The 22920-nt window shown below is 38.4% G+C and overlaps 2 protein-coding genes and 1 non-coding gene across 7 annotated transcripts; 2 read left to right on the top strand and 1 right to left on the bottom strand.

Annotated features, from left to right (window-relative positions):
- The first annotated feature begins 128 nt into the window (after nt 1-128).
- On the top strand, nt 129-6256 carry LOC131315591 (photosynthetic NDH subunit of subcomplex B 3, chloroplastic). Of its 2 annotated transcripts, XM_058344747.1 has the most exons (6): nt 129-360; nt 1380-1493; nt 1632-1685; nt 4241-4303; nt 4813-4875; nt 5941-6256. In XM_058344747.1, the coding sequence occupies exons 1-6, from the start codon at nt 172-174 to the stop codon at nt 5974-5976; spliced, it is 519 nt and encodes a 172-aa protein (XP_058200730.1). In that variant the 5' UTR covers nt 129-171; the 3' UTR covers nt 5977-6256. The 2 variants fall into 2 exon arrangements, with proteins under 2 accessions (XP_058200730.1, XP_058200731.1); XM_058344748.1 differs by lacking the exon at nt 4241-4303.
- Nucleotides 6257-11068: 4812 nt separating this feature from the next.
- On the top strand, nt 11069-21198 carry LOC131315590 (cyclin-A2-1-like). 4 transcript variants are annotated; one of them, XM_058344743.1, is made up of 14 exons: nt 11069-11266; nt 13027-13062; nt 13168-13250; nt 15074-15423; nt 15813-16104; nt 16695-16834; nt 17017-17109; nt 17596-17729; nt 18598-18673; nt 19383-19459; nt 19552-19585; nt 19686-19835; nt 20130-20264; nt 20849-21198. In XM_058344743.1, exons 4-14 carry the CDS (start codon nt 15091-15093, stop codon nt 20900-20902), a joined length of 1518 nt encoding a protein of 505 aa, XP_058200726.1. In that variant the 5' UTR covers nt 11069-11266; nt 13027-13062; nt 13168-13250; nt 15074-15090; the 3' UTR covers nt 20903-21198. The 4 variants fall into 4 exon arrangements, with proteins under 4 accessions (XP_058200726.1, XP_058200729.1, XP_058200727.1 ...); XM_058344746.1 differs by lacking the exon at nt 13027-13062 and adding an exon at nt 14487-14741 and having other exon boundaries at nt 11147-11266; XM_058344745.1 differs by having other exon boundaries at nt 11155-11266; nt 13027-13092.
- LOC131318295 (small nucleolar RNA snoR100) lies at nt 14013-14120 on the bottom strand. Its single transcript, XR_009197619.1, has one exon. It is a non-coding gene; the product is annotated as a small nucleolar RNA snoR100 (small nucleolar RNA).
- Nucleotides 21199-22920: the final 1722 nt, after the last annotated feature.

Here is a 22920-nt window from a genome sequence, read left to right as displayed (position 1 = left end):
AAAAAGTTGAGGTCATCTTGAAAAAATTCCAACCAAGGAGTACATTAACTAATAATTAGTATAAAAAATAGTAAAAAGGAGTACATTAACTTGGAAGATTGACGATTTTACCCACACCAGAAGGTAGCCACAAACAAAAACCAATACCGGACAAAAGCTCGGAGAGACAAAATGGCCTCTCTGCATTTAGTTTCCCTATCCATCCGACTGCCGGATTTCTCCGCCGGAGCAAAAAACTACCGAAATTCAGCCACACTCGCTTCAAAAAAGACACCCATTTCAGTTTCCTTTGCCGTAAACTCACCGGAATCCGCCCCCGAAGCACCCGAGAAGCCCGAAATTGAGCTCGAATTCATTGGGGTAAGCACTGATATGCATTTTAAAATTTGCTTCCTAGTATGGTACTGACTATTATATCCTCTTGTGGCTTGTAAAATATTACGAGAGGTGAAACTCAAAGGTTTGGCCTAGTGTTGAAGGCCTGGGACTTGGGGGTTTACTCTCTGGCCTCGGGTTCGGAAACCTCAGTTGCTATCAACTCCTTTGGGGCCAGTCCATATAGAGTTTTGCTCTGAGTTTAATTGGGAACCAGCAAATGGGTGATGGAATTGGTCTCCCAGTATTCGTAGGGTTGCACTGCACTGTGCATATAAGTTGGACCGAACACCTGAGTTATATGAGTTATATGGTGTTTGGGAGCCAATTATCTTTTCAATTATGGATTTGAATAGTAGATTATAGAAAAGTGTTCGAATGTCATGGGCAGACTCCCTCTGTCTCATTTTGTTTGCTTTCCGTAGCATACCGCGTCATTTGACCTCTAAAAATAAACTACTCCTCGAACACCATATAACTTGACCTCTAAAAATAAGTTTTCTGTGCTTGTTTGCACTGTTCAAAAGATCTAGATGAGTAATTTTGAACAGAAGAAAAATTGAAAACTTATTCTCGAAAGCTATTTTTTCCCGAGATTAAAGTGGCACGACTTTTCGTATGAAATGAATACAATTGGTTGGAAGGAGTAGAAGAATAGTGTTTGGAAGTTGAAGTTGAAAATAGATTTTATACTGTATGTATTTTGATCATGTTTTTAGTCTTGAAGAAGTGTTTGGATGTATGTCCAGTAACAGGAGTGATAATTAAGTATAAATGGATGAATATTTTGTACTAGTACAATTCAAATGAATGAAGAATGCAAAATGAGCATCTTAAATGCTCTTCTAGGATTGATTTTTCCAGGCTGCATTCTGTTGCTAAATACCAAAAAATACAAATGGAAAATGTATAATCCAATAAGTTGGCGCCCAAACAGGCCCTCTAATTTTCATAATGGCTGATTGTGTTTGAATGTCGGTGGTGTATTTGTGGGTGTATGCTAGCCAAGGCCAGGAGATGATGGGGAGTACCCGATGGAGAGAGCGAGGACTGTGAGTGGAGAGAAGCTTTTGAGGAACATCATGTTGGATGGCAAGATAGAGCTCTACGCCCCTTACGTAAGTTAGCCTAATGCCCCCAGTGTGCTCATAGCGTTAATGCTTTTCTCTACTTTTTTTTACTCTGCACATGCTCGTTTGACTAGCATTATTGCATGAATTTTGAGTTTCATTGTCTGTGGTTTTTGACTAAAATAGGGAAAGGTGATGAACTGCGGAGGTGGTGGAAGCTGCGGGACATGCATTGTGGAGGTAAGACCTCAGATAGTACAATTGTTCTCTTCAAATTTCTTGAGGTTGTGTTTGGTTTTTTTACTTGTAGAAAGTTGATTAGTGAAAAAACCTAGATCGCCTAGGTTTATAGATTTGCTATGTTTTCTATCCTTAATTGATCAGCCCACCAACTAATAACAAAACCATTTGCACAAACGGAAGCAATGAAAAGAGAACACCAGGATATACGTGGAAAACCCCTAGGAGGGTAAAAACCACGGGAAGGTATCAAGCACTATAAACAAACATTGTGTAGCTACAAGCAATCTTACCCTACGATTTGAATCCTCACAATTGTCCTAAGACCTACTTGTCGAATCCTCGTTGGCCACACCCAGTACTTGATTGCCGCCTCCTTGAATCCTCAAACCTTCCAAATATTCTTCCAGAAATCCACCGGAAGCAACACAGAGTTGAATAATGACTTTTGTAGAAACCTCTTGGAGCTCTTCTTGAGCGATCAATGATCCATAAATCTTATATATGCTCCAAGATTCAATCCCCAAAAGCTCTAGGATTTTGCTCTCCTCAAAATGATGTGTTCTTATGTTTTTATGGCTGCACAGAAATATAGAGAAACGCCTTTTATATAAGTTCTGAAAAAGAACGCCCTTCCAATTGATCGACCGACCGATCCGTTTTGTTTCCGACTTATGACTAAACCATCCAGTAGCTTCTGATTGACAATTGCTATACCGATTGATTGGTTTGCATTCTCCTTTATTCGCAATTGATCTGATTAGTGCCTTTGTTCCCACTCACTCTCAATTACAAATATATGGCTCCTTTCGCTCTATTTCTATACAGACACGCTACGCTTAGTAAAATAAAGTAAAATTATGTGTGGCCTGTGATCCTTGATCCAATTTCCCCCTCCGTTGGTTCGTTGATCTCCTAGCCTTCTCACTCTAACCTGCACAATGAACGCACGACTAAGACCTGGCCGGGGGTTACCCGGTAAGGCCCTCCGGCGAGAGGTGAGAATGTGCAGAGAGCAAAGCAAGGGACTAGGGTTTAGGTGTTTAGTGGTCTGTACCTCTTAGGGTTGTCATCCTTTAGTATTTATAGAATCTCCTTGACTTGATCTCCAAGCTTGGGCATGTGCCTTGCCCGAGCCAAGTGGCGTCATCGCGACGTCACTGAATAGATCTGGTAACTGTTTTGGTGTGAGCTGACACGTTTCATGTGCGCTCATGATTATCTTTTGGCGTAACCATTTCTGCACGTGGAGAAGCACGCATCACTGTAGTTAGCCGAGCCCATGCTTGGCCGAGCCCATTAAGCGACTTGTGAGGGGATCATGCCGATGGGACTTCCTCCCTGAAGGTGGCTGAGCCTGAATATAATGTTAAAGGATGGGCCTCGGCCTAGAGCCGAGCCCCGGTTCAAACACGGCCACAGATGGACTTGGTTTTGTTTTTCAAGACAGATGTGGACAGTCATGTTCGGCCTGCTACAAATTACATACTTGATAAGATACAAGATACAAAGAAATATGTGTTTTGTCAACAAAATTGCCAACCAAAATGGAACGCAGCTTTTTGGAGCTAGCAAATAGATTCAGATATCCGCGGATATCTACTGTACCTTGATTGTATGCTTTCTAGTTATGGTCTCTACGAATCACAAGGTTTTACAGTTCATTTCGGGCTATGTTTGTGTTAAGATTTCAACCCACCACAATGGAAGCAAACCATAGAATTAAACAAACACAGGAAAGAGAATAGCACAGATTTTACGTGGTTCGGCACCAATTGCATTCAATTTCATCCACAGATAAAAGAGTTCTACGATGCTGAAAGAGCTACAATTAGAAAAATAGCAAACCACAGGCCCCAATACCGTAGTTATTTTTTATATTCCCCTCGCTTAATATTTTTTGCCTTTAAAACGCAGCACTGTTTTCCCCAGTTCCGTATCATTAATCAACCCCTCACTGGTTGAGACTCGAGAGTCCCAGATAAGATGAAACCGTGGCCACCAATTCCATTCTTCTCGGGAAAACCTGTACTTACAGACCCAATTATTTTACGTTCCTTAATTAACTAGGATATAAACACCTTCAATTGTCATTCCTCATCGAAGGGAATGATCCAACGGTGGCATTATCTGACCCATATACCACTTGCCAAAGCCATGGCAGTACCAAAAATCCTTCCCCATGGTGGGTTTCCATGTAAATTCAAAGTCCACCTTTCTGGATCTACTCCAAATGCAGATTCCAATATCACATGGAACCAAAATCACCAAGGCAATCCCAAAGGCTATTGTCCCTCCTGGATGAAGCAAAACAGTTTGGTGTGCCAATCGGTAACAGGGCCCAGTAATTGTCGGCCGAACTTAGACTTCCATAAATTGAGGTACTAAGATTGATGTTATCAACAACTCAACCGGATGTCATTGAGGTACTAATGTAGTGGCCTTTGTTTTCTTGTCTTACCGAAATGCGTGATATTAACTTATTCTTGGGAAAGAATTGACTTTCAGTTTCTTATTGACTACTTCTGTCTGTCATCGTGGTTCTACTAGTGTAGATTATAGAAGGACAGGATCTTTTGAATGAGAGGACAAGCACAGAGCTCCGCTACCTAAAGAAGGCATGTTTACTCTGCCCCCTCTCTCTCTTGCTGTGAGATGCTCTTCGTCTTTGGTAGAACTTGGATGCAAATGCTTCTGAATACAACTTTTTTGCTTAATTATCACTTACCTGACATAGCTACAAAACACTCCTAATAAAGAAATTGCAAAGAAGTACACTTAGAGAAGTTCCCTCAAAAACTGAAATGGGTGGTGAAGTCTTTTAAATAAAATAAACCTTTTTTGTTTGAAGCTCAAGTTTTTGATAGTCGTTTACTAAAAGTTTTACCACAATGGCACAGTTTGTCTACCTAAGGTCCGAGTCTTTGGTAAAGGCATAAGGGGTAGAGTTCTACAGGGTTAGGGGGAAGGCTAAAGCTGTCTCGCAGCAATGTGCTGTTGAACCAAATTTCCATCGTACCACAATTAAAAATTTAAAAGTCCTAGGCCAGTAAATCTGAAGCTTATGTTTCTTTGTTTCAAGTCTATAGCCAGGACTTGAATAATCTTGTTTGGTTGAAATGTGCAGAAACCGGAATCATGGAGGCTGGCATGCCAATCAATTGTTGGAAATAAAGAAAATTCTGGCAAGGTAGTTATTATGGAGTTGCTTGTGTTTAGTTGCATTCTTCCTTTCTTTCACTAAGTACATCGAAATGCTTTGGGATTTTAGTGGTTCTATCAAAATGAGTCTTTATCGGAGCTTCACAAATTCACCCTTCGTGCCACTCATGGCTTTCAACCACAATCATGCTATGTGTTATACTCCTGCAGAAGTTAGGCCCTTACGGTGAGTGATGTGTGGGTGGAAATTCTTTGACCCTTGGAGTAGTTGGTTTTCTGTCACTGAGTATAATATGATTAAGATCAAGTAAAAACTAGAAAAGTGTGGAAGACTTTAGCTAGGAATTTGATGGGCCTGAATTGTCGTGCTTGTAGCACAACATAAAATCCTTTCATCAATGACTGTTCTACCTACACAATTACTATATTTCCTATTAATATGAACCCCAGCCCCACCCCCCGTGAGTTTGGCAAAATAATTCATTACCCCTCGATTTTGCGGATATTTATAACATGGAGTGCCCCGAAGCTGAAAATTTTCTCAAGAATTCATGCATCTGTTAGTATTCTTACAATGTACATGGGATGGCTCTAAAGTATTTCATGTATTAGGTAATCCTATTAAGTATTAAGTCTATTCATTTCGTATGATATATTAGAGTCACCGTTTGTTCCTTTTCCATATATGGTTATATAATAATCTCAACCATTAAAATGCCTTAAAATGGCTGAGTTGTAACAACATAGCCCCAAACTTTTTGAGAATTTATTGAAACATAAGTATCAAAAACCAACTAAGGTATAATAATGGATTTTCTTTGTTAAGCATTGGAATATTCCAAAACTGAACTTATTTGTTTCCATTTCTGCTATACAATTCTTGGCCTCCGTGTCTGTCCCAGCTGGAACTTATTTACTTTTCATGTTGTATTGCTGCTCTACATTTAATAAAAAAGAATACGAAGATCGTATTCCTATCGTGCAAATCTGTCAACGATTTACTACGTCGTGGCATAGACTCGTGGAATTAACTGCTGCTGATTCTACATTTGTTTCTCTGATAAAAGATCTCCATTGCTTCTACTGGATTCAGGTTCTGGTTCAAAGGTTGCCTCAGTGGAAGAAGTGATGATCATGATTTGGTCATTAACACTGATGCATTGCCAGCAACCTGAGGAAATATTATCAGCAGTGACCTAATGGAAATTCTTTTTCTGGGCAAGCTTGTACTGAATACATGCGATACACTATACAAAATTCTTTTGTGTTTCAAACGTTTGTTTTATTTTTTGATAACTCAAGTGTCCAGGCCAGCTTACCCACTGCTCCAAATGTTTGTTTATGTTGTATAAGCTTGTACATGTAGTGTTTGTTGATGACCAAGAAACACAATATAGGTAGTATCTTTATCGATCCGAATCTCTTACCTTATACATGGAGAGGGCAACGTAAGAAGATAATGGAGTGGATAAATTAAGTTCTATCTCCTCAATTTTTTGTTTATCATTGTCAATTTTATAAGGGTAGGGCCCCCTCAGATGCAATGGCTGGTCATGGTTCCAACTATTCATATTTAAGTTTTTTTCCTTTTTTTTTTATGGGTGTTCTTGTTAATTTTACACCCACTCCGATTAATTGCAAAATCATTTGGAACGATTGGGCAAACTTCCAGTTTCGAACCTCAAAGATTTTTCGAACAAAAGACAACCCACACAGGTATAGAAGATTGAGTGTGTTCTACTAACTAAAATAAGTACGTATTTATTTTTTGAATTAAATGTGATGTATTGTGAAACTAGTAAAGTGGGAATAAGTAATTTAAAAATAAGAATGTTAACGGAACGGGGCGGAAATTCACTCAAAATTAACCTGTTTGAGAGACTTTATGCTGATTTCTATCAAATAATTACGCCTTAGCTTGGCAGGTCTATACTTATTTTGCATTTTGGACCAAACAGGGTTATTCAACCTTATATGCTCAAATCAAGTTGTTTGGTAATACCATGGGATTAGTTAATACTGGGGTCCACAAGTCTTTTTTAAATTCCAGGTAGATAAGGGAGATATGCTATAAAACTTTGTACTGTATTTGGTTAGGATGTGATAAGAGATCGATGATAGTACAAAGTTTTGAATAGTAATATTGGTCGTTGCCGATAAAAAAAGAAGAAGAAGTAAAATTGGCAGTTGGATCGAAGTGGCAAGAAAATCCCAAAGTTGGCTTAGTGCCAAGATTACTAATCCTAAGGGGAGTTGGGGTACAATAGTGACTCCTATGAGGGATTATTGGCCCCAATTAGTCCAAGCCATAATTCAATCTCACCCCTTGTTTGTTTGTTTTTTTTTTTTTTTCAATCAATAGAAGAGATCATTTTATATCATTTTATGAAGTACATAATACAAACTCATGACACTACATTAATTGTGAGAGTTCACAAGACAACCAAGTCCAACAACTCAACCAATACAAGAAATAAGCCCATTATAAGGTAGAAACAAAGAAATAAAATAAAAACCCTCTAAGGGAAGAACACCCATACTCAGGTAGGGAGAAAACTCCCGACCTACTAGCGTTGCAAAAGTCTTGGCCAACTAAGCTAACCCCAGTTGATTCACCCCTTGTTTGTTAACCCATGGGATTAGGGAACAATTCCTTGCAAGGTGGCCCCAAATGTTTTCTCCCAATCCAATCCATCCTTAACCCATGGAATTAACTAGGTTTGAGCTATTTATCTTTGTTGGAAATTGTAGGTAGTACAATATTGTGATTTTGATGATGATTCGTACTATTTTGCAATTGTTTTCTCCCAATCCAATCCATCCTTAACCCATGGAATTAACTAGGTTTGAGCTATTTATCTTTCTTGGAAATCGTAGGTAGTACAATATTGTGATTTTGATGATGATTCGTACTATTTTGCAATTATAACGTTACAACAAGATTCTTTAACGGACAGTTTTAGCTTAACCGGATGACAAGCTGGTTGTCCTGACTACTGGACGTGCAAAATGTTGAAAAACCCAGTTCACTACTCCTTAAAATTCAGGTGTTAAAAAGAGGAAAACTAAAGCCTTGTAACAAGCACAGATAAGACATATCCAGGCGATATGGGACACATTCCAACACAAAAAAGCTACTCTGACAGCTCTAACAAACGGCTGGAATTTCAAATGCTCCATAAAAACAAGCCTCAAGCTTCGTATTGATCAACCCTTACACACCCAAAAAAAAACCCGTACTAAGGCATGAGTGATGCTATATGTACCGACTGGGGGGAGAGAAATTGTACCGCCAGCCGTCTCCGGCCACTGGACGGCCGATCCGAGCCGTCCAAAAATTCTAAAAAAAAAAACTGACGGGGCTCGCACGAGAATCAATGGCATCCGAGGTGTGTAGGGTACTTGATCCGAGCACCCCTTTGAACGGCTCGAATCGGCCGTCCAGTGGCCGGAGACGGCTGGCGGTACAATTTCTCTCCCCCCAGTCAGTACTTATATCATTTTTGCTAAAGCATACAAGATCAAAAGCTTAGAAATCAAGTTCTTCAACCTTTTCACTTTCATATTTACACAATCAAGGAGTATTGTTGTACTTGGTTGTAGAGTTGTAATACTATAGTTTACTTTAAGTGAGTGTTTAGGATAAACACTTGAAAAGCTTAGAACTAAAATAGGAATTATTTTGGTGAGGTTTCTTACTTAAGATTTTGGGAAAAATCCTAGCGGTGCGCTAGCTCTTCAGGAAAGTTCGTGGTTGTAATCTATTCGAAGAATAGTCAAAACTTGAGAAGTAAACTATGCTACGTCTTGCCGAAGCACTACACACCTGTTCGATCTCTCTTTCGTACCCTTTACTTTCCGCTTTGCTATTCATTTTTCAACATCCCTTATTTCTTAACATTTCTTAATTATTAAATTTTAATTGGACCTTATTTTTAGCAACCCCTTTTTTCATAATTTATACATCAGCGGGGTATGAAAGAGTTAGTGAGTTAGTTAGGTTAGTTCACAGGGAGTCTAAAGACTGTCCATAGTCCTGAACCCCATTCTCATTCCTCGCAGGGCTCGTACTTTTGCCTCCTCTGAGGGAGGAGGGTGAGAAGGCTAACTTGACATGCTTGATTTCTCTAGCAATTCTATTCACCCTTCCCTCTAGGTTGTCTTTTGGGAAACAATCTTTTCTTTTAGTACTTCTCTAAATTATGAGAGGGCCATGTTTCCAGAGAACATGTACTTAACAAATCATTTCTCAATTATTTTTTTTGCAACTGTCTCCTGCCTCACACCCCAATGCATAAAATCATAAATTAATCAAGACTCTCAAGATCGAGATTCATTGGCAAATGACCATTCCAACTATGGAGGGAAAAAAAATAATGGATATGACATCAAACAAATTTTATATTTCCACTGGTACGAAATAACAAACCTTCACTGAGAGGAAGAATAAGGTTAGGGCAGTATAGTTAATTAATTAAGAACCATTGACCACTTTAGTCAACTTTATTATCAAAAAACCCTGCCATAAGTCAGTAATTTAAAAAGGCTCCTGATTTTGTCACTTACTTTTTTGTTAACGCCACTTCTCTGCAAGTGTATTTTTGGTGCAAAAACTTGCAGGACAGTGGCGTTAACAAAAAATGGAGTGGCAAAATTATTTCCCTTTAAAAAAATAAGTTTTGAGATTTCGTTGGCCCACTAGTTTCGAATATTGAGAAAAAAGTATTTAGGATTAAATTGAGGAGTTTATAGGCATTCGATAAACTTGATTCTTTTGTGTGGTTGTTTTTATCTACGAGTTCTACAATACGAACGAGTCTGATCATCAAAGTGGATCCGAAAAGTGACCGAAAATGGCCGGAGTGCACCTCGTGCTGTCCAATGGGACCATGAGGGGAAGCTGCCTCCATTCAAACCCTGTTTCCAATGTCTCATTTGACAATTCAATTTATAGTCTCCCCAACTAACCACAATAGAATAACCAAAAGTATAGGGTAGTTGAGAGATTGAATGCCTCAAGACAATTGCCCAATTCCTAAGTATGAAAAGATGTGATCTCCCTCCCATCTTCAATCAAGCATGTTGAGAAATAGGAGAAAAATCCCCCACAACATCCGGTTTCTTGTACTAATGGAAGTACATGGAGTTTTGAGCATTGATAAAAGAGCTGTGCTACTTGGGCAGACTTTTTTTACCAGAAAGTCTAAAAAGAAACCGATGGGAGCCACCGGCGGGCACGCGAGGCCCATTCCGAGTCTTCACGGATGATCTGAGCCGTTCAATAATTTTGAAAAAACAAACTGAGTGGGCGTGTGGCAAATCAGCTCAATCCAATATGTGTAAGTGCTCGATCCAATCTTTTATTTTTTTTCATGACTCTAGAAAAAAGAATGAAAAAAATGAAAAATTAAATCAAGCATCTACACATATCAGATTAAGCTGGTTTGTCATGGGCACACTCTTTTTTTTTAAAAAAAATTATTGAACATCTCGAATCATCCATGTAGAACTCACTCCCCGTAGGAGTGCCCCATCAGTATGTGTTGCTTTTTTACACATATCATGCACGTACATTTTTTTGGAGCCCATCTTGAGTCCCACAAATATAATCCGAACCGCTCGTCTTTTTTAAAATATTTTTTGCAATCGATATCGGTAGACGGTAAGGGCTATATCACAAATCGTAGAGCGAAACAGAATAATTTGCCCTATGATTTTAAAAAAAGTCCTTACAGATACCGGTTAGAGTTGATTTTTTATAAGAAAAATGAACAGTTCGGATTATCTTTGTGTGGCCAACCAAAAATTTATGTGCTGTGTTAAAATATCTATGCTGAAAGATTTTCCGTAAAATTCCATAGGTATCAAAACGCAAGGATTATTTGAACAATATGAACTAAATCAAAACCTATCACCGTCTGAATTCCTAATTTGTAAAATTTGTTTCTTGTTCAGAATCCTAAATTCTTAATAAAAAATTAAATGATTGAATCAATTACTTACAATAAACATCTGATTAAGCTGGACCACTCAAACAAGTAAGTAAAATTATCGTACGAATCGAATTAGAACCCAAAAGTGGGCCCCACAACCGTCCTACCTTGCACGAGGGACACACAAGCAAAAGGATAAAGAGGGAGCCAAAATTGGGGCCAAAACGACGTCGGGCTTGGGGACTTTCTGGACGTAGAAATAGCAACTTCTTTCCTTGTTTTCGCAAGTTTGAACTGGACCTCCATCCCGCTCTCACGCTCCACCTATACATACACACATATATATATACACACTCTCACACTACACTTACCCATCTCTCTCTCTCTCTCCATTACTCCGCGACCTGCACTTTCTCTCTCTCTCCGTAATTTGCATGATTCCCCCAAAGAAACCCTAGCCAATGTCTCTGAGCTCCCAAATGCAGAGTAAGCTCAGCTCTACTCATCAGCTTCACATCCGCATTGTCTTTCCAGCTTTTCTCCGGATCTTACACATTTTTTCGAAACGTATCGATTGAGTAATTTGCATTATATGTATACACCTGTGTATCACAACAAGGATCTGTGAGATTGCTTTAAAATTCGAAGATCCGTGAGATTACTTTAGAATTAGAGTGAGAGTTTCACGTTGGCAATACATTTTGGGAATATGCAATGCGTCTGTATCTGCATCATAGGTAGTTTTTATATTCATTATCTCACAAGATGGATCTGTTTTTTTTAACTCAACACGAGTTGTCGCAGTGGTTAATCGACTTGCCTCGACGGGGCTTACCACCCCAAGGTCGATTCCCCTTGACAACGATTTGTCCTTGAGCCAACTCACCTTGCGCAAATGCGTGGGAAGGGCTGGAGAGATTAGTCCGGTTCATCGGGACACTCTTCAGCACCAAAAAAAGACGGATCTGTTTGTAATGGTTTTCTAAATTCATCTTGGTGTTTAATTTGGCCTTTCTTCTTGTTTTTTAGGCTTTTGTTCGTAAGTTTCTGTTCATTTTTCTGTTCGGCTCGTGTTTATTTCACAATGCAGATCTGTTAAGGATATGTTTGAGATGTCTAAAAGGTCTTGACTTTGTTTTCAGAATCTTATTTGTCATTTTCTGAATTATCGGGCAATTCTTTTTTGTTCTTTTCTGATTCATCTTCATGGGAAAATCAGGAAGGTAACAAGAGAAAGGATCAGATTTGAAAAGTTCACTAATTGAAAAATTCGTGAAATTTTGAATATTTTCTTATTCATGTGGATCTTCTTTTTCTCGCAGTGGTGTATATGTCTCTACTCTTTTGATTTCCCTTGTAGGCACAAACAATACGAACTACAATTTCACTGGAAAAGAAAATTCTCGAAAGACCAGACTTTAATTTTAATCGATTCAAGTATAGGTTAAAATTGCTTGCAGTTTTCGGACTAAAATTGCTTGCAGTTTTCTGTTCTTTTCGGTGTGCCTGGTGTTTAGTGGTTAATTCTATGGTTTGAGAAACTCATGCTATAAGACCTGGGTCAACATTCGGAAAAGAAGACATTTACATTTTTGTTGTAGCATACATTGTTCTTCATTTGAGTTCTGAACCCTCGATGTGTTTGCTGTTGGAATAATGAAAGGTTTTGATGGGTTCTTAGCATTTGTTTCTAAAACTGATGTATAAGTATGCACTTGATCAATTGATCCTTTTTACGTCATATAAGCCACACCCTCTCTCACACGAATCTCAAGATGTACATGTTATTTTCAGCTAATAGAGCTTGAAATTCAAAAGTTACATTTTGTTGATTAGTAAGATTGAAGATTCGATCAAAACAGGCCATTCTATTTGGTTTTCCTGGACTTTAAAACGGAAAATTATTTCTTACACTCGGGGCATTTTGCTTGACGCCAATCACTAATTGACACGATCCATGTTCTTGGGAAAATCTTATCACGAAAACATGGGGTCCCCCAGTATGAACCAATCACATTCAAGTTAGGCACCATAGGGGCTAGGGCAATGCCCTAGCTGCACTGGATTCAAATACAAGGTATAGCAAACATCTGTGAATCCGTTGACTGGTGTAGAACTTAGTTCATAAGGGGAAAATTATGGCCAATATGACTCCATTGTTGCCATTTCTTATTGCTTTTGCCTGCTGGAGTGGATACAATTCCTCACTATTTTTCATCCTTTGATGCACCCATATCATTTGGCAGGGAGAAGACAAAAAACAACTGGATAACAACTAACATGTAAGCTGAATGCCATGGAGGAATTAGCCAGTATTGGATTAAATGATTATTTTCCTCTTCTGTTTTTTCCCTCGCTATAAGTTTTGATTAGATTATGTCTTGCAGGATTCAAGTATTGCTGCTACAAAACTATGAAGACTGGTAATTATTTATTTACACCTCTAGAGTCCAGCTAGGGGAAGCTACAGGTAAGGAAGAAAAATTAGTGTGATTATCCAATACAAAAGTGATCAATGCAAGATGTGTAAATTGCTTTATGATGCACTAAAATATGTCTGAAATACTGCCTTGTGATTTTCAAATCTTGGTTATAAAGCCCAAACTATTTTATTCCGTTCAGAATTATCTTTTCTTTTTCCATAAAGAAGGATGGTAAAGCTGATGTGTTCAACAACATTGTGCACTCCAAAACCTTTTGTAATTTGTCGACATTCTTGATGTTTTGGTTTGTGAACCACTACAACAACAATAACAACGCCCATAAAATTCCCCAATCGATGGGGGTATGGGTGAGGGACTGCTGACACAGATCTACGCGTTACGCGGTCTTGGGTAGAACTCAACCCCAAAAGCTAGCTAGTGAGGTGAGGGTGCCCTCATGATTATATACTTAATATTACTTTGGTACCAAGGTGATGTAGGACTGCGCTTCACACCCTCCCTCACGTGCAGCGAGCTCACTCAGCAACACTTGCCGCGTGCAGGGTAGAGACATGCACCCTACCCATCTTTGGTACCTAGCTCTAATACCATGTTACACGGTCTTGGGTAGAACTCAACCCCAAAAGCTAGCTATTGAAGTAAGGGTGCTCTCATGAATATATACTTCATATTACTTTGGTACCCAGGTGATGTGGGACTTTGCTTCACACTATCCTTTGGCAATATATGCACAAAGTGGCTGCTATTGAAAGTTTTACCAATGAAATAAAAATCGAGGAACTCATGCACATTCTGCGGCGGAACTATGCCCCCAAATCATAACCAAAAGGCATCAAAAAGGGCATACCTATAGACGCGACACAATTTTTGTCCTCATTATCTTGCTTCCTTCATTCAAAATCCAAAGCATCAGTAATGGACAAAATTAGTAAACCATTGGATCATTAAATCACTATTCATATAAGTTTGTATAGATTTTCGTACTGGAAATTTAGGAGTCAATATAGTCCCCATCATTATCCTGTCTATGCTTGTATTATTTGATCAAACCTGCGGGCACATGCCTAGTACATGATTCAGTAAGTATACACATTCCAACAACTATGTAAACATATAGACAACCAATGGTTCCCCAGCACTCCTCTTCATTGCATCGGTTGGATGTTCACTTTTACCTTCAATATTTATGTCCTCACTAGGATAGCCCTGTTGTTCCTTATAATTAATGTCAGTTTTCATTTCTGCTAAAAAAAACAAAAAAGGTAGTCATTCTTTGTGAATTGATGGGCCGTGAGGACTGAGGAGTATCAGAGTGATGTGGATGAGCCCGTGAAAATTTAGGGGAGAATTGTGATGTATAGAATCTATTGAAGAGTTGCACTATAGTCATTCATAGGAAGAAGAGGTTATTTCTTCAAATGTGAAGTGCTACATTCTATAAATGTCGTTAGGTGTAAAGAAACCCTATAGCTGACAAGAGAAGAGAGTGCAATGGAAGAGATCAACAGTACAAAAAGGTAAAATGTAAAGACAAATTGGAGTAATGTCATTTTAGTGAGGACAAGATATAAAACATCATGTTCCACTCTTGTGCAGTGAAGTCCAAAAGTTGGAACCGTATGCAGTGATATAGATTATAGACGAAATTAAGGACATACAGATGACAAGGAAATGCTTTATTTAACAGGGGATTTTGTCTCGAGAAAGCAAGACCGTGGAATAGGATTTATTATAGCCTACATTGAAGGACTCAATGGCTTAAATTGTTTTCCTTGTACATACAGGAGTTTAAAATATCAGTTTTATTATTTCCTATATAGCTATTTTGGATTGTTGATTCTTTTTTCAGGCTCTTCACTTACAGCAATGCATACCTTGCATAGCTGTTCAACAAGTCGTGCAGATATGAATAAAGAAAATGGAACTGCTGCTAAATTTAGAGAGCCCACAGTTCGAATTACACGAGCGCAGGCTAAGGGTTTATCCATATCAGAGGGGTTACCTCCACCAAGGCCTTCAAGAAAACATGACCAGAAGCCAACCCTTCAACAAAACTCCAAAAGACCAGCATCAGATGAGAACAAATCTTCTATTAGTCTTACCTCTTGTTTCCAGCATAAGAAAAGGGCGGTTCTTAAGGATGTCACTAACGTTTTCTGTGATCCACATGTAAACTGCATAAATGCAGTCAGAGTTCAGGTTCCACTTTTCTTTTCAGAAGCCACAGTTTATGAATTTAATCCCTACTAATTGGTCAGTACTTTTTCGTCCATATGCAAATAGAAGTCATTGAGAAATTTAGACCTCGTTTGTTTTGGGATTTTGGATTTGGATTTGGATTTGTATGTAATGAGTGTAAAGAAAAATTGATAATTATTAGAAATAGGGATAATGATTGGAGAGAGATAAAAGAGAAAAATGAGAATAATAATTGGAGAAAAATAAGATAATGATTAGAATCCAAAATCCAAAACCCTTAACCGAACAAGGTCTTCGAGATATTATCGTTGTCAAAAATGCAAAATGGGATTTCACATTGGTTTTGCTGAATATGAAAACTTACTTCTGTTGATGTTTGTGGTTGTCAGTTTAGCAAGCAGGCTAACAAAGGTATTGGGAAGAAGACTGCAAAGGTGGCCCCAACTATTTTCATAGAAAATTCTTGTGTTCAAGAGGGTGCGGAAGCAAATATAACTGAAGAAATATGCACAGTAGAGAATAAGGAGTCACACGAAGCTATTTTACCTGTTGACTTAAAAGAAAATATAACAAATGGACAAACTAAACCTATTGACACAAGAGAAGTTGGTGAAGCAAGCATGATTCTTGTGAAGCAAACTTCCAATAAGCATACTCGCCCCAAAAGCCCTTTCCATAAAGGTAAGATACTTTTTTTATCTTCTCCACCAGCTCATCATTGAAATAGGGTCATTATTTATAATTGGCTGACTTCAGATGTCATGCCTCCATGTCATACTTCAGATGTCATGCCTCCATGTCATTATTGCTTGATTGTTTTTATTCATTCCCATTAATCATGTTTCTCGTCAATACGAGCTTAGACTCTTGTAACCATCATTATGTTCAGTACTACCTATTTTGAATACCGTGATGCTTAATTTTTTGAGCTCTCAGCACGACCACTAGTATTCATCTCGTTCTCTAAATGACCTGTCATCACTTTAGGCCTTGAATGTCCTTGTTGCAAACTCATTCCTTATCTTTAATTCAAGGCCTAAATTGATGACAGATCACTTAGAGAGCCTGAAAATTGTGTCACATATCTTGCTTAAGGTGACATTAGATGAACTGGTTTTTCCTGATTCACAGTTTACAAATGAAAAGACATTATCAAATTAAAGGCAGAAACAATAAGTTGGGTATCAAAATATGTTATTGGTTAGACTCTTCCCTTCCAAAAAATAATAGCCACTTTGCCAGGCATAATGATGTTTTGCTGTGATTTGCAGGAGGCAAGTCGTGCGAAAATTTGGAAGCCTCAACGTCTCTAGAATCTCTACAGATAGCTGATGTTGATTCCAACCATAAGGATCCTCTAATGTGCAGCCTGTATGCCCCTGACATTTACAGTAACTTACGCGTTACGGAGGTTCGTATAGCTTCTGACCTGCCATTACCATTGTATTTAGCTCTCATTTGAAAATGAATCAGCATTGAGGTCTGAAATTAGAGGTTTTCTATATTGCCATAAATGTTTTGGCTCGCAATTATTACCATAAATGTTTTGGAAGTTCATATATTCAATTTTTCTGGGTCTCTCCCCTTTTTCAGCTTGATCGACGGCCTTCAGTCAATTACATGGAAATTTTGCAGCGAGAAATTACTCCAGGCATGCGGGGAGTTCTAATTGATTGGCTTGTGGAGGTTTGTTCAGTCACTTGGCCTTTACATATATACAGATCTTCACACAACAGTATACGCATCTGTTTGGAAATACATGCATAGTTCTTGTTTGTTGACTATGACATGTTGAGAAGCCAATAAATGTTTCCTCGAAGTGTGGTATTTTTGTTGGAGTGAAACATTCTCTTCGTGTACAAACCTGTGCCATACTGCCATCCTTAGGACAGACATCACGTGCATGATGTGAATTTCTTTAGAGCTTTGTATCTTTGCAGAGAAAGTTTGAATTTCACCTGATTCACTCTTTCCTCTTTGATTCTACGAACAAATTACAAGCTTATAAGAATTAAGAACTACAATAGCTAAGATATGCTGATATTTGTGTACTTCTTAGTCAGGGTGTACTTGTCAGGGTGTCTTAATTCAGATTTGTAGCAAGTTGATCCTTCTCTTTATAAGTGGAAGATGACGAAGAGTATTACCATTATTTTTTATCTTCCTTTGCAGGTTTCTGAAGAATACAGGCTGGTCCCAGACACACTTTACTTGACAGTCAATATTGTTGATCGATTTCTCTCTCAAAATCACATTGAAAAACAAAGACTCCAGCTGCTTGGTGTTACTAGCATGCTAATTGCCTCGTAAGTCATAAGTTCTATGTTGTACTTAGTTTGAAATATCATTAAAATATACGTGGAGAGAGAGTTGTCCAGATTCAGAGTAACTGAAATGGGATAGGTTTAGTTTTTTTAAGTTCTTTTTCCAAGTTGCTGATTCATATAAAAAGAGGCGTTGAGCAACAGCTAGATGAAGGGCGAGGACATTGCATTTAAGACAATGAATGTTGAACGAATTGAGTTTTTCCCATATCGATTTAATAGCTTGTTTTAATGAATTTCAAGTCACAAAATAAAGGTTTTTCTTCGAAATCAGTCCAGCAAAGGATTCTACTTGGACATATGTCTCTTGCCTCCAGTCTGTCCCCTAACTCTTCAAGCCTGACTGGTAATCAAATAACGCACTGTTTTGCGTCTGGAAGCCCCATTCTCCAAAGTCCATATCCATCATCCCGAACACAACTTATCGAGAAATAGACTTTTGGTGACTCATGCATGTTTAGATTAGAGGCAGTTATATGTCCAGCTCCTGGAAATTGAAAAAGTTTCTGTCAAGTGCATCGTAATTCAAAGCTGCCTTTACCGGACTTCCAATGAACCTTTGTCAGAAGGCTGGTAAAACCATCCCTAAAATTTCTTAACATGCTCCTCCCCCGCTGCCCACCTCTCTCTCTCTCTCTCTCTCTCTCTCTCTCTCTCCTCCCCATGCATGTGCTTATACGTGTGTTAAAACTATGGAATTGACTTTCTCCTTCAAACTAATGCTGCTTTGATCTTGGAAGAATTAACAACTCTTGATTGTGTTGTCTGTGGAAATCTATCAGACAACGTGTGGATCTTGTAGATTACTTAAGGATCTTATTCTTTGCTTCTTTTCTATCATTGCTTGAAGAAAATATGAAGAAATTTGTGCACCCAGCGTGGAGGAGCTTTGCATCATCACAGACAACACTTACAAGAGAGAAGAGGTATGTTCCCTTGGACGTTGGTTCTTTTGAATGCTTCAACATCCAAATCAATATTGCATTAAAAAAACCAGGAATTATCTTGGTCACTTCGAAGTATATTCAACTATGCTTTGGCTTACATTTTCTGAACATAAAAGCGTACCCTAACCCATGTAACAGAGATTGTGCCACCGTCTCTTGTCAGGGATGATTCTCAGTTGCTGTAGGGATGTAAACAACATAATGACTGCACTTTTTAATATATATATATATATATATATATATATACGGGGCGGTTCCGGGGACACCTAAAAAAACACCTAAAAAAACACCCCATAGCTCCCTATCAAATTTTGATGATCCGAGCCGCTCAATGTGATCAGAACGTGATTTTAAGGGTACTCGCAAGAAATCAGCAAAAAAAATGACCGGGAAGGGCTTGATCCGAACAGTTTCGAACGGTTTTTTATTGAACGGTTCAAATAAAAACTGCTTAAATCAAACCTTTCCCGGTCATTTTTTTTGCTAATTTCTCGTGGGGACCCTTAAAATCACATTCTGCACACATTGAACGGTTCGGATCATAAAAATTTGATCGGGAACTATGAGAATGAGATTATGGGTGTTTTTTTAGGGTGTCCATTGAACCGTTCCGATATATATATATATATATATATATATATATATATATTCGGGTTTAAATCATAACTGAGGTATCTATTTATGGCAGGTAGTGAAAATGGAGAGTCAAGTTCTGAACTTTCTGGGTTTTCACTTATCTTTTCCGACCACAAAAAAGTTCCTCAGGTACTTGGCATATCCACCATTAGTTATCTTGATATAAACAAAACCATCTGGCCGAATTCACCTTTTAACATGCACTTAATCCCTATTTTCAGGAGATTCATTCAAGCCGCACAAACTTCCTTCAAGGTATGTTAGATGGTGTTTATTTCCCCCTGTGCCCCCAAGGAATCAAATTCATAGCAAAGTAAACTGGTTTTTGTATCAACCATCAAACGTCTCTTTGCAGGTTCCATGTGTTGAGCTGGAATTCTTGGCAAATTATTTAGCAGAATTAAGTCTGGTTGAGTATAGGTTCCTCAAGTTCCTTCCATCTCTAACAGCTGCATCTGCAGTGTTTCTCGCCAGATGGACACTCAATCAGTCAGATCACCCATGGGTCTGCATTTCCTTGTCCCTGAGTAGGCTGCGTTTGGATCTTGCATTTATGGAGAATTTCTTTTTGATCCGCTTGCATTTATGGAGATTTGTGGAGGGAAAAGAAAAGAACAAGAGATTTTACTCTTCTGTTTTTCTTTTGATGTTTTAATACTTTTTTGAATTAATTCTTCTCCTTGTGAATCCAAGATCCAAACATGACCTTACAATAATTTTTTTTTTTTTTCTGAGATTTTTTGATATTTTGCTTTCTCCCTTTGAACTATGGAAAGTGACCCATTCAGAATTGTTGCAGAATCCAACTCTAGAGCACTACACAAGTTACGTGACATCAGATCTGAAAGGCTCGGTTCTGGCATTGCAAGAGTTGCAACTCAACACTAATGGATGCTCTTTGAACGCTATAAGGGAGAAATATAGGCACCAGAAGGTAATGTGTAGACTGAGTAATGTGATAAATTGTTTCTCCATATTTTCAGTTTATTTTCTGAAATTAGGTATAGTAACATCAGACATGCAAATGCAAATTATTTCACTCGATACCTGTTGCACTGCTATGGTTGGATCTTCGACCTAAAAGAGAGGATAATACAAGGGAAATAGAATTCCCTAACATGTTCAGTTTTTGTGGTAACTACAGGTGGTAAAAATCACCCAAAAAATGTTAAAAAGAATCAGCTTGTTTCAATTCATGTTTTTGCGCCCCTTTTTTCTTTTTCCCTCCACAAACACAAGATTCAATCATTGAATGTGTACACAAGTGATGAATATTCAGAGTAAATAGTTGGATTTTAATCAGTCTGTCCTCTTGTCTAAACCACTTTTAGTTCGTATCCAAGCGGAATAGAATAGCATTATCATTCCCCAAAAAGGAAGGAAAAACTCTCTTTTTCGGGAACATATATCCAAGATCCATGCATGGCAATTGGAAAACAACATGATGATCGGTATAGCACAAATATGGCTCCATATAGTTGTGTAATCATCTGATAAAAGCTGCTCTTTTCATGACAGTTCAAGTGTGTGGCAAATTTATCCTCCCATAAAGCTGTTGAATCAGTGTTCTAATGTTACTACAAAGCTATTTATTGCACCAGAGACGGAGAAATGCGTGTTTGTCCGAACTGCTAGTCACCTTTGAGTAGTAATTTCCTACTGAATCTTGAGATCAGTCGTAGAAATTTGCAGTCCAAAGCATTTGGATTTCTAATTTTATCTCTTTTTGTTTCTTTCTATTAAGCTCTCATTGTGATTGTAATTTGTAGTTAGTTCTGGTGCTACCAGACCTGTATAACTGTACAAGTTGGATATGTAAAAGTGAATAATTTGAGGTAGTTGCTATAGATGCATAGTTTCAAACTGTATTCAAGTGACGTGGCATTTTCGCATAGTTTTGTATTGTCGATGACTTCGTTGAGCTGACATAAATTTAAATGATCGAAAGAGCGCTCGAACTCCAATGAATTGAGGACATATTGAGCTTGATTAACTTGGGATGTGTCGTGCATGTGACGCCTGCCTATGTGACGATCTCATTTGATGTTTTGAGGCTTTAGTTTTATAGGCATTGATATGTTTGTCACCAATGCGAAAAAGGTCAATAGGACATCGGCAGAAGAGAAATTGACGGCCTTATATTGACCGTTTCATTACTTTTTAGAGAAATGTTATTTGATCAAGTCTTTGCCAACATCCGATTAACTCGATTTTTAGAATCTAACAGTAAACACATGACCTACAAAAGTGAGCGGCTTGGGTAATCACATGGGAATATAGTGGTGCTATTTTGTGTCATGAAGAACTATATATGACACGAATCATACAAGGAATCATCATATTCATCACAGAGAGGACACAACCATTTGAAGCTTTTTGAATAAGGTTCCACCTTTCAAATCTCCACCCCTTCGCCTCTGTCAACCGCCTCACTTTGCTCCACGTTCTCACTGATCTCCTCCACCCCTTCGTCTCCGTTCCATCCACAACCGCCTCACTTTGCTCCTGCTGCCACCACTCTCGTCTACCACCGCCTCTCTCCTCATATCTACTGCTTCTCTGGGTTCGTAGAGGAGATGAGATTTAGGAGCAAGGACTCGGAGCCGGAAGATCACGATTTTGGAGCTCCTCAACGGAGATCTGGTCAGAGTTTCGGCGAGCTCATGGATTGGGATCTAATCAAGCCAAGCGAAATAGAATTCATATTTTATATTTTGTAAAAAGTGTAGAATAATGAATAAAAAGATGAAAAAAATGTAAAAAATGTAAAAATTCCATGTAGGAGAGAGTTAAGGAGAGAGAGCTCCCTTTTATTTTAGGTAACTACATTCCTTAACTATATGACTGTATAGTACAGATCTTTTGCTTCATGGGTTGTCTAAAGTTCTTGTCTTCGGATTATGGATGGAATTCATGTAGGCAATGTTGGACATTTTTTGAATAGAAATCATTTTCCTTTGATTTAAAGAAAATTCACTTGGTTAAGGGAATATCCACTAACCCAAACCATTTAGTCTCAAATTAAAAAGAAGTTGATCCCATCCGAGAACCATTGGTCCAATTGTCCGAAACAGGAGAGGAGAGAAACTGTATACCGAACCTTCAAATCTCCATACACTAGGGCATGTTCGAGAGCAATAATAGTACTATTTTGCTCTGGACTAGACTAACTCCACTAGTCTGGGCTAGTCCCTTGTTTAATTTGCAATCTTGGTTCAAGTATCAAATCCCACCCAACTAATTTAGTGGGTTGGTGGTTGGATTGTGGCGTCCTAGCACAGAGGTAGTATTACTTCAGAGGGTTGGTAGAAGGCATGTCTAGTCTTAGACTCCATACCTTTCTGCCCTTGAGAATTTAAGAAACCAACTAGTAGTACCTATTAAGATGATTCATTATTGCAGACGAGAGAGGGCGGGGGGAAGGCTAGGGCTAGGGTTTCTTCTCATGGGTTGTGTGAATGAAAACGTTCAAGTGTTAGCAGAGGAGCATATGTATTTTTGTCTTTACGGTGGCAGATGGGTACCAAGTTTCTTAAATGCAAACGGGCAGAAAAGTAAGACGGAGTCTTAGTCCAGACATGCCTTCATAC

The sequence above is a fragment of the Rhododendron vialii genome, chromosome 2a, assembly GCF_030253575.1.
Source record: "Rhododendron vialii isolate Sample 1 chromosome 2a, ASM3025357v1".
Classification (NCBI taxonomy): Eukaryota; Viridiplantae; Streptophyta; class Magnoliopsida; order Ericales; family Ericaceae; genus Rhododendron; species Rhododendron vialii.
Note: the sequence above shows the minus strand (reverse complement) of the source record. Positions and strands in the feature narration are given on the sequence as shown.

What these genes read in the sequence shown, in the direction of transcription:
- LOC131315591 (XM_058344747.1), top strand. Translation starts at nt 172, where the DNA reads ATGGCCTCTCTGCATTTAGTTTCCCTATCCATCCGACTGCCGGATTTC. An exon ending in TAGAGCTCTACGCCCCTTAC is followed by an intron (nt 1,494 to 1,631) that starts GTAAGTTAGCCT and finishes TGACTAAAATAG; the next exon opens with GGAAAGGTGATGAACTGCGG. An exon ending in ATAAAGAAAATTCTGGCAAG is followed by an intron (nt 4,876 to 5,940) that starts GTAGTTATTATG and finishes TACTGGATTCAG; the next exon opens with GTTCTGGTTCAAAGGTTGCC.
- LOC131315590 (XM_058344743.1), top strand. Translation starts at nt 15,091, where the DNA reads ATGCATACCTTGCATAGCTGTTCAACAAGTCGTGCAGATATGAATAAA. An exon ending in TAATTGATTGGCTTGTGGAG is followed by an intron (nt 17,110 to 17,595) that starts GTTTGTTCAGTC and finishes CTTCCTTTGCAG; the next exon opens with GTTTCTGAAGAATACAGGCT. An exon ending in CCGCACAAACTTCCTTCAAG is followed by an intron (nt 19,586 to 19,685) that starts GTATGTTAGATG and finishes GTCTCTTTGCAG; the next exon opens with GTTCCATGTGTTGAGCTGGA.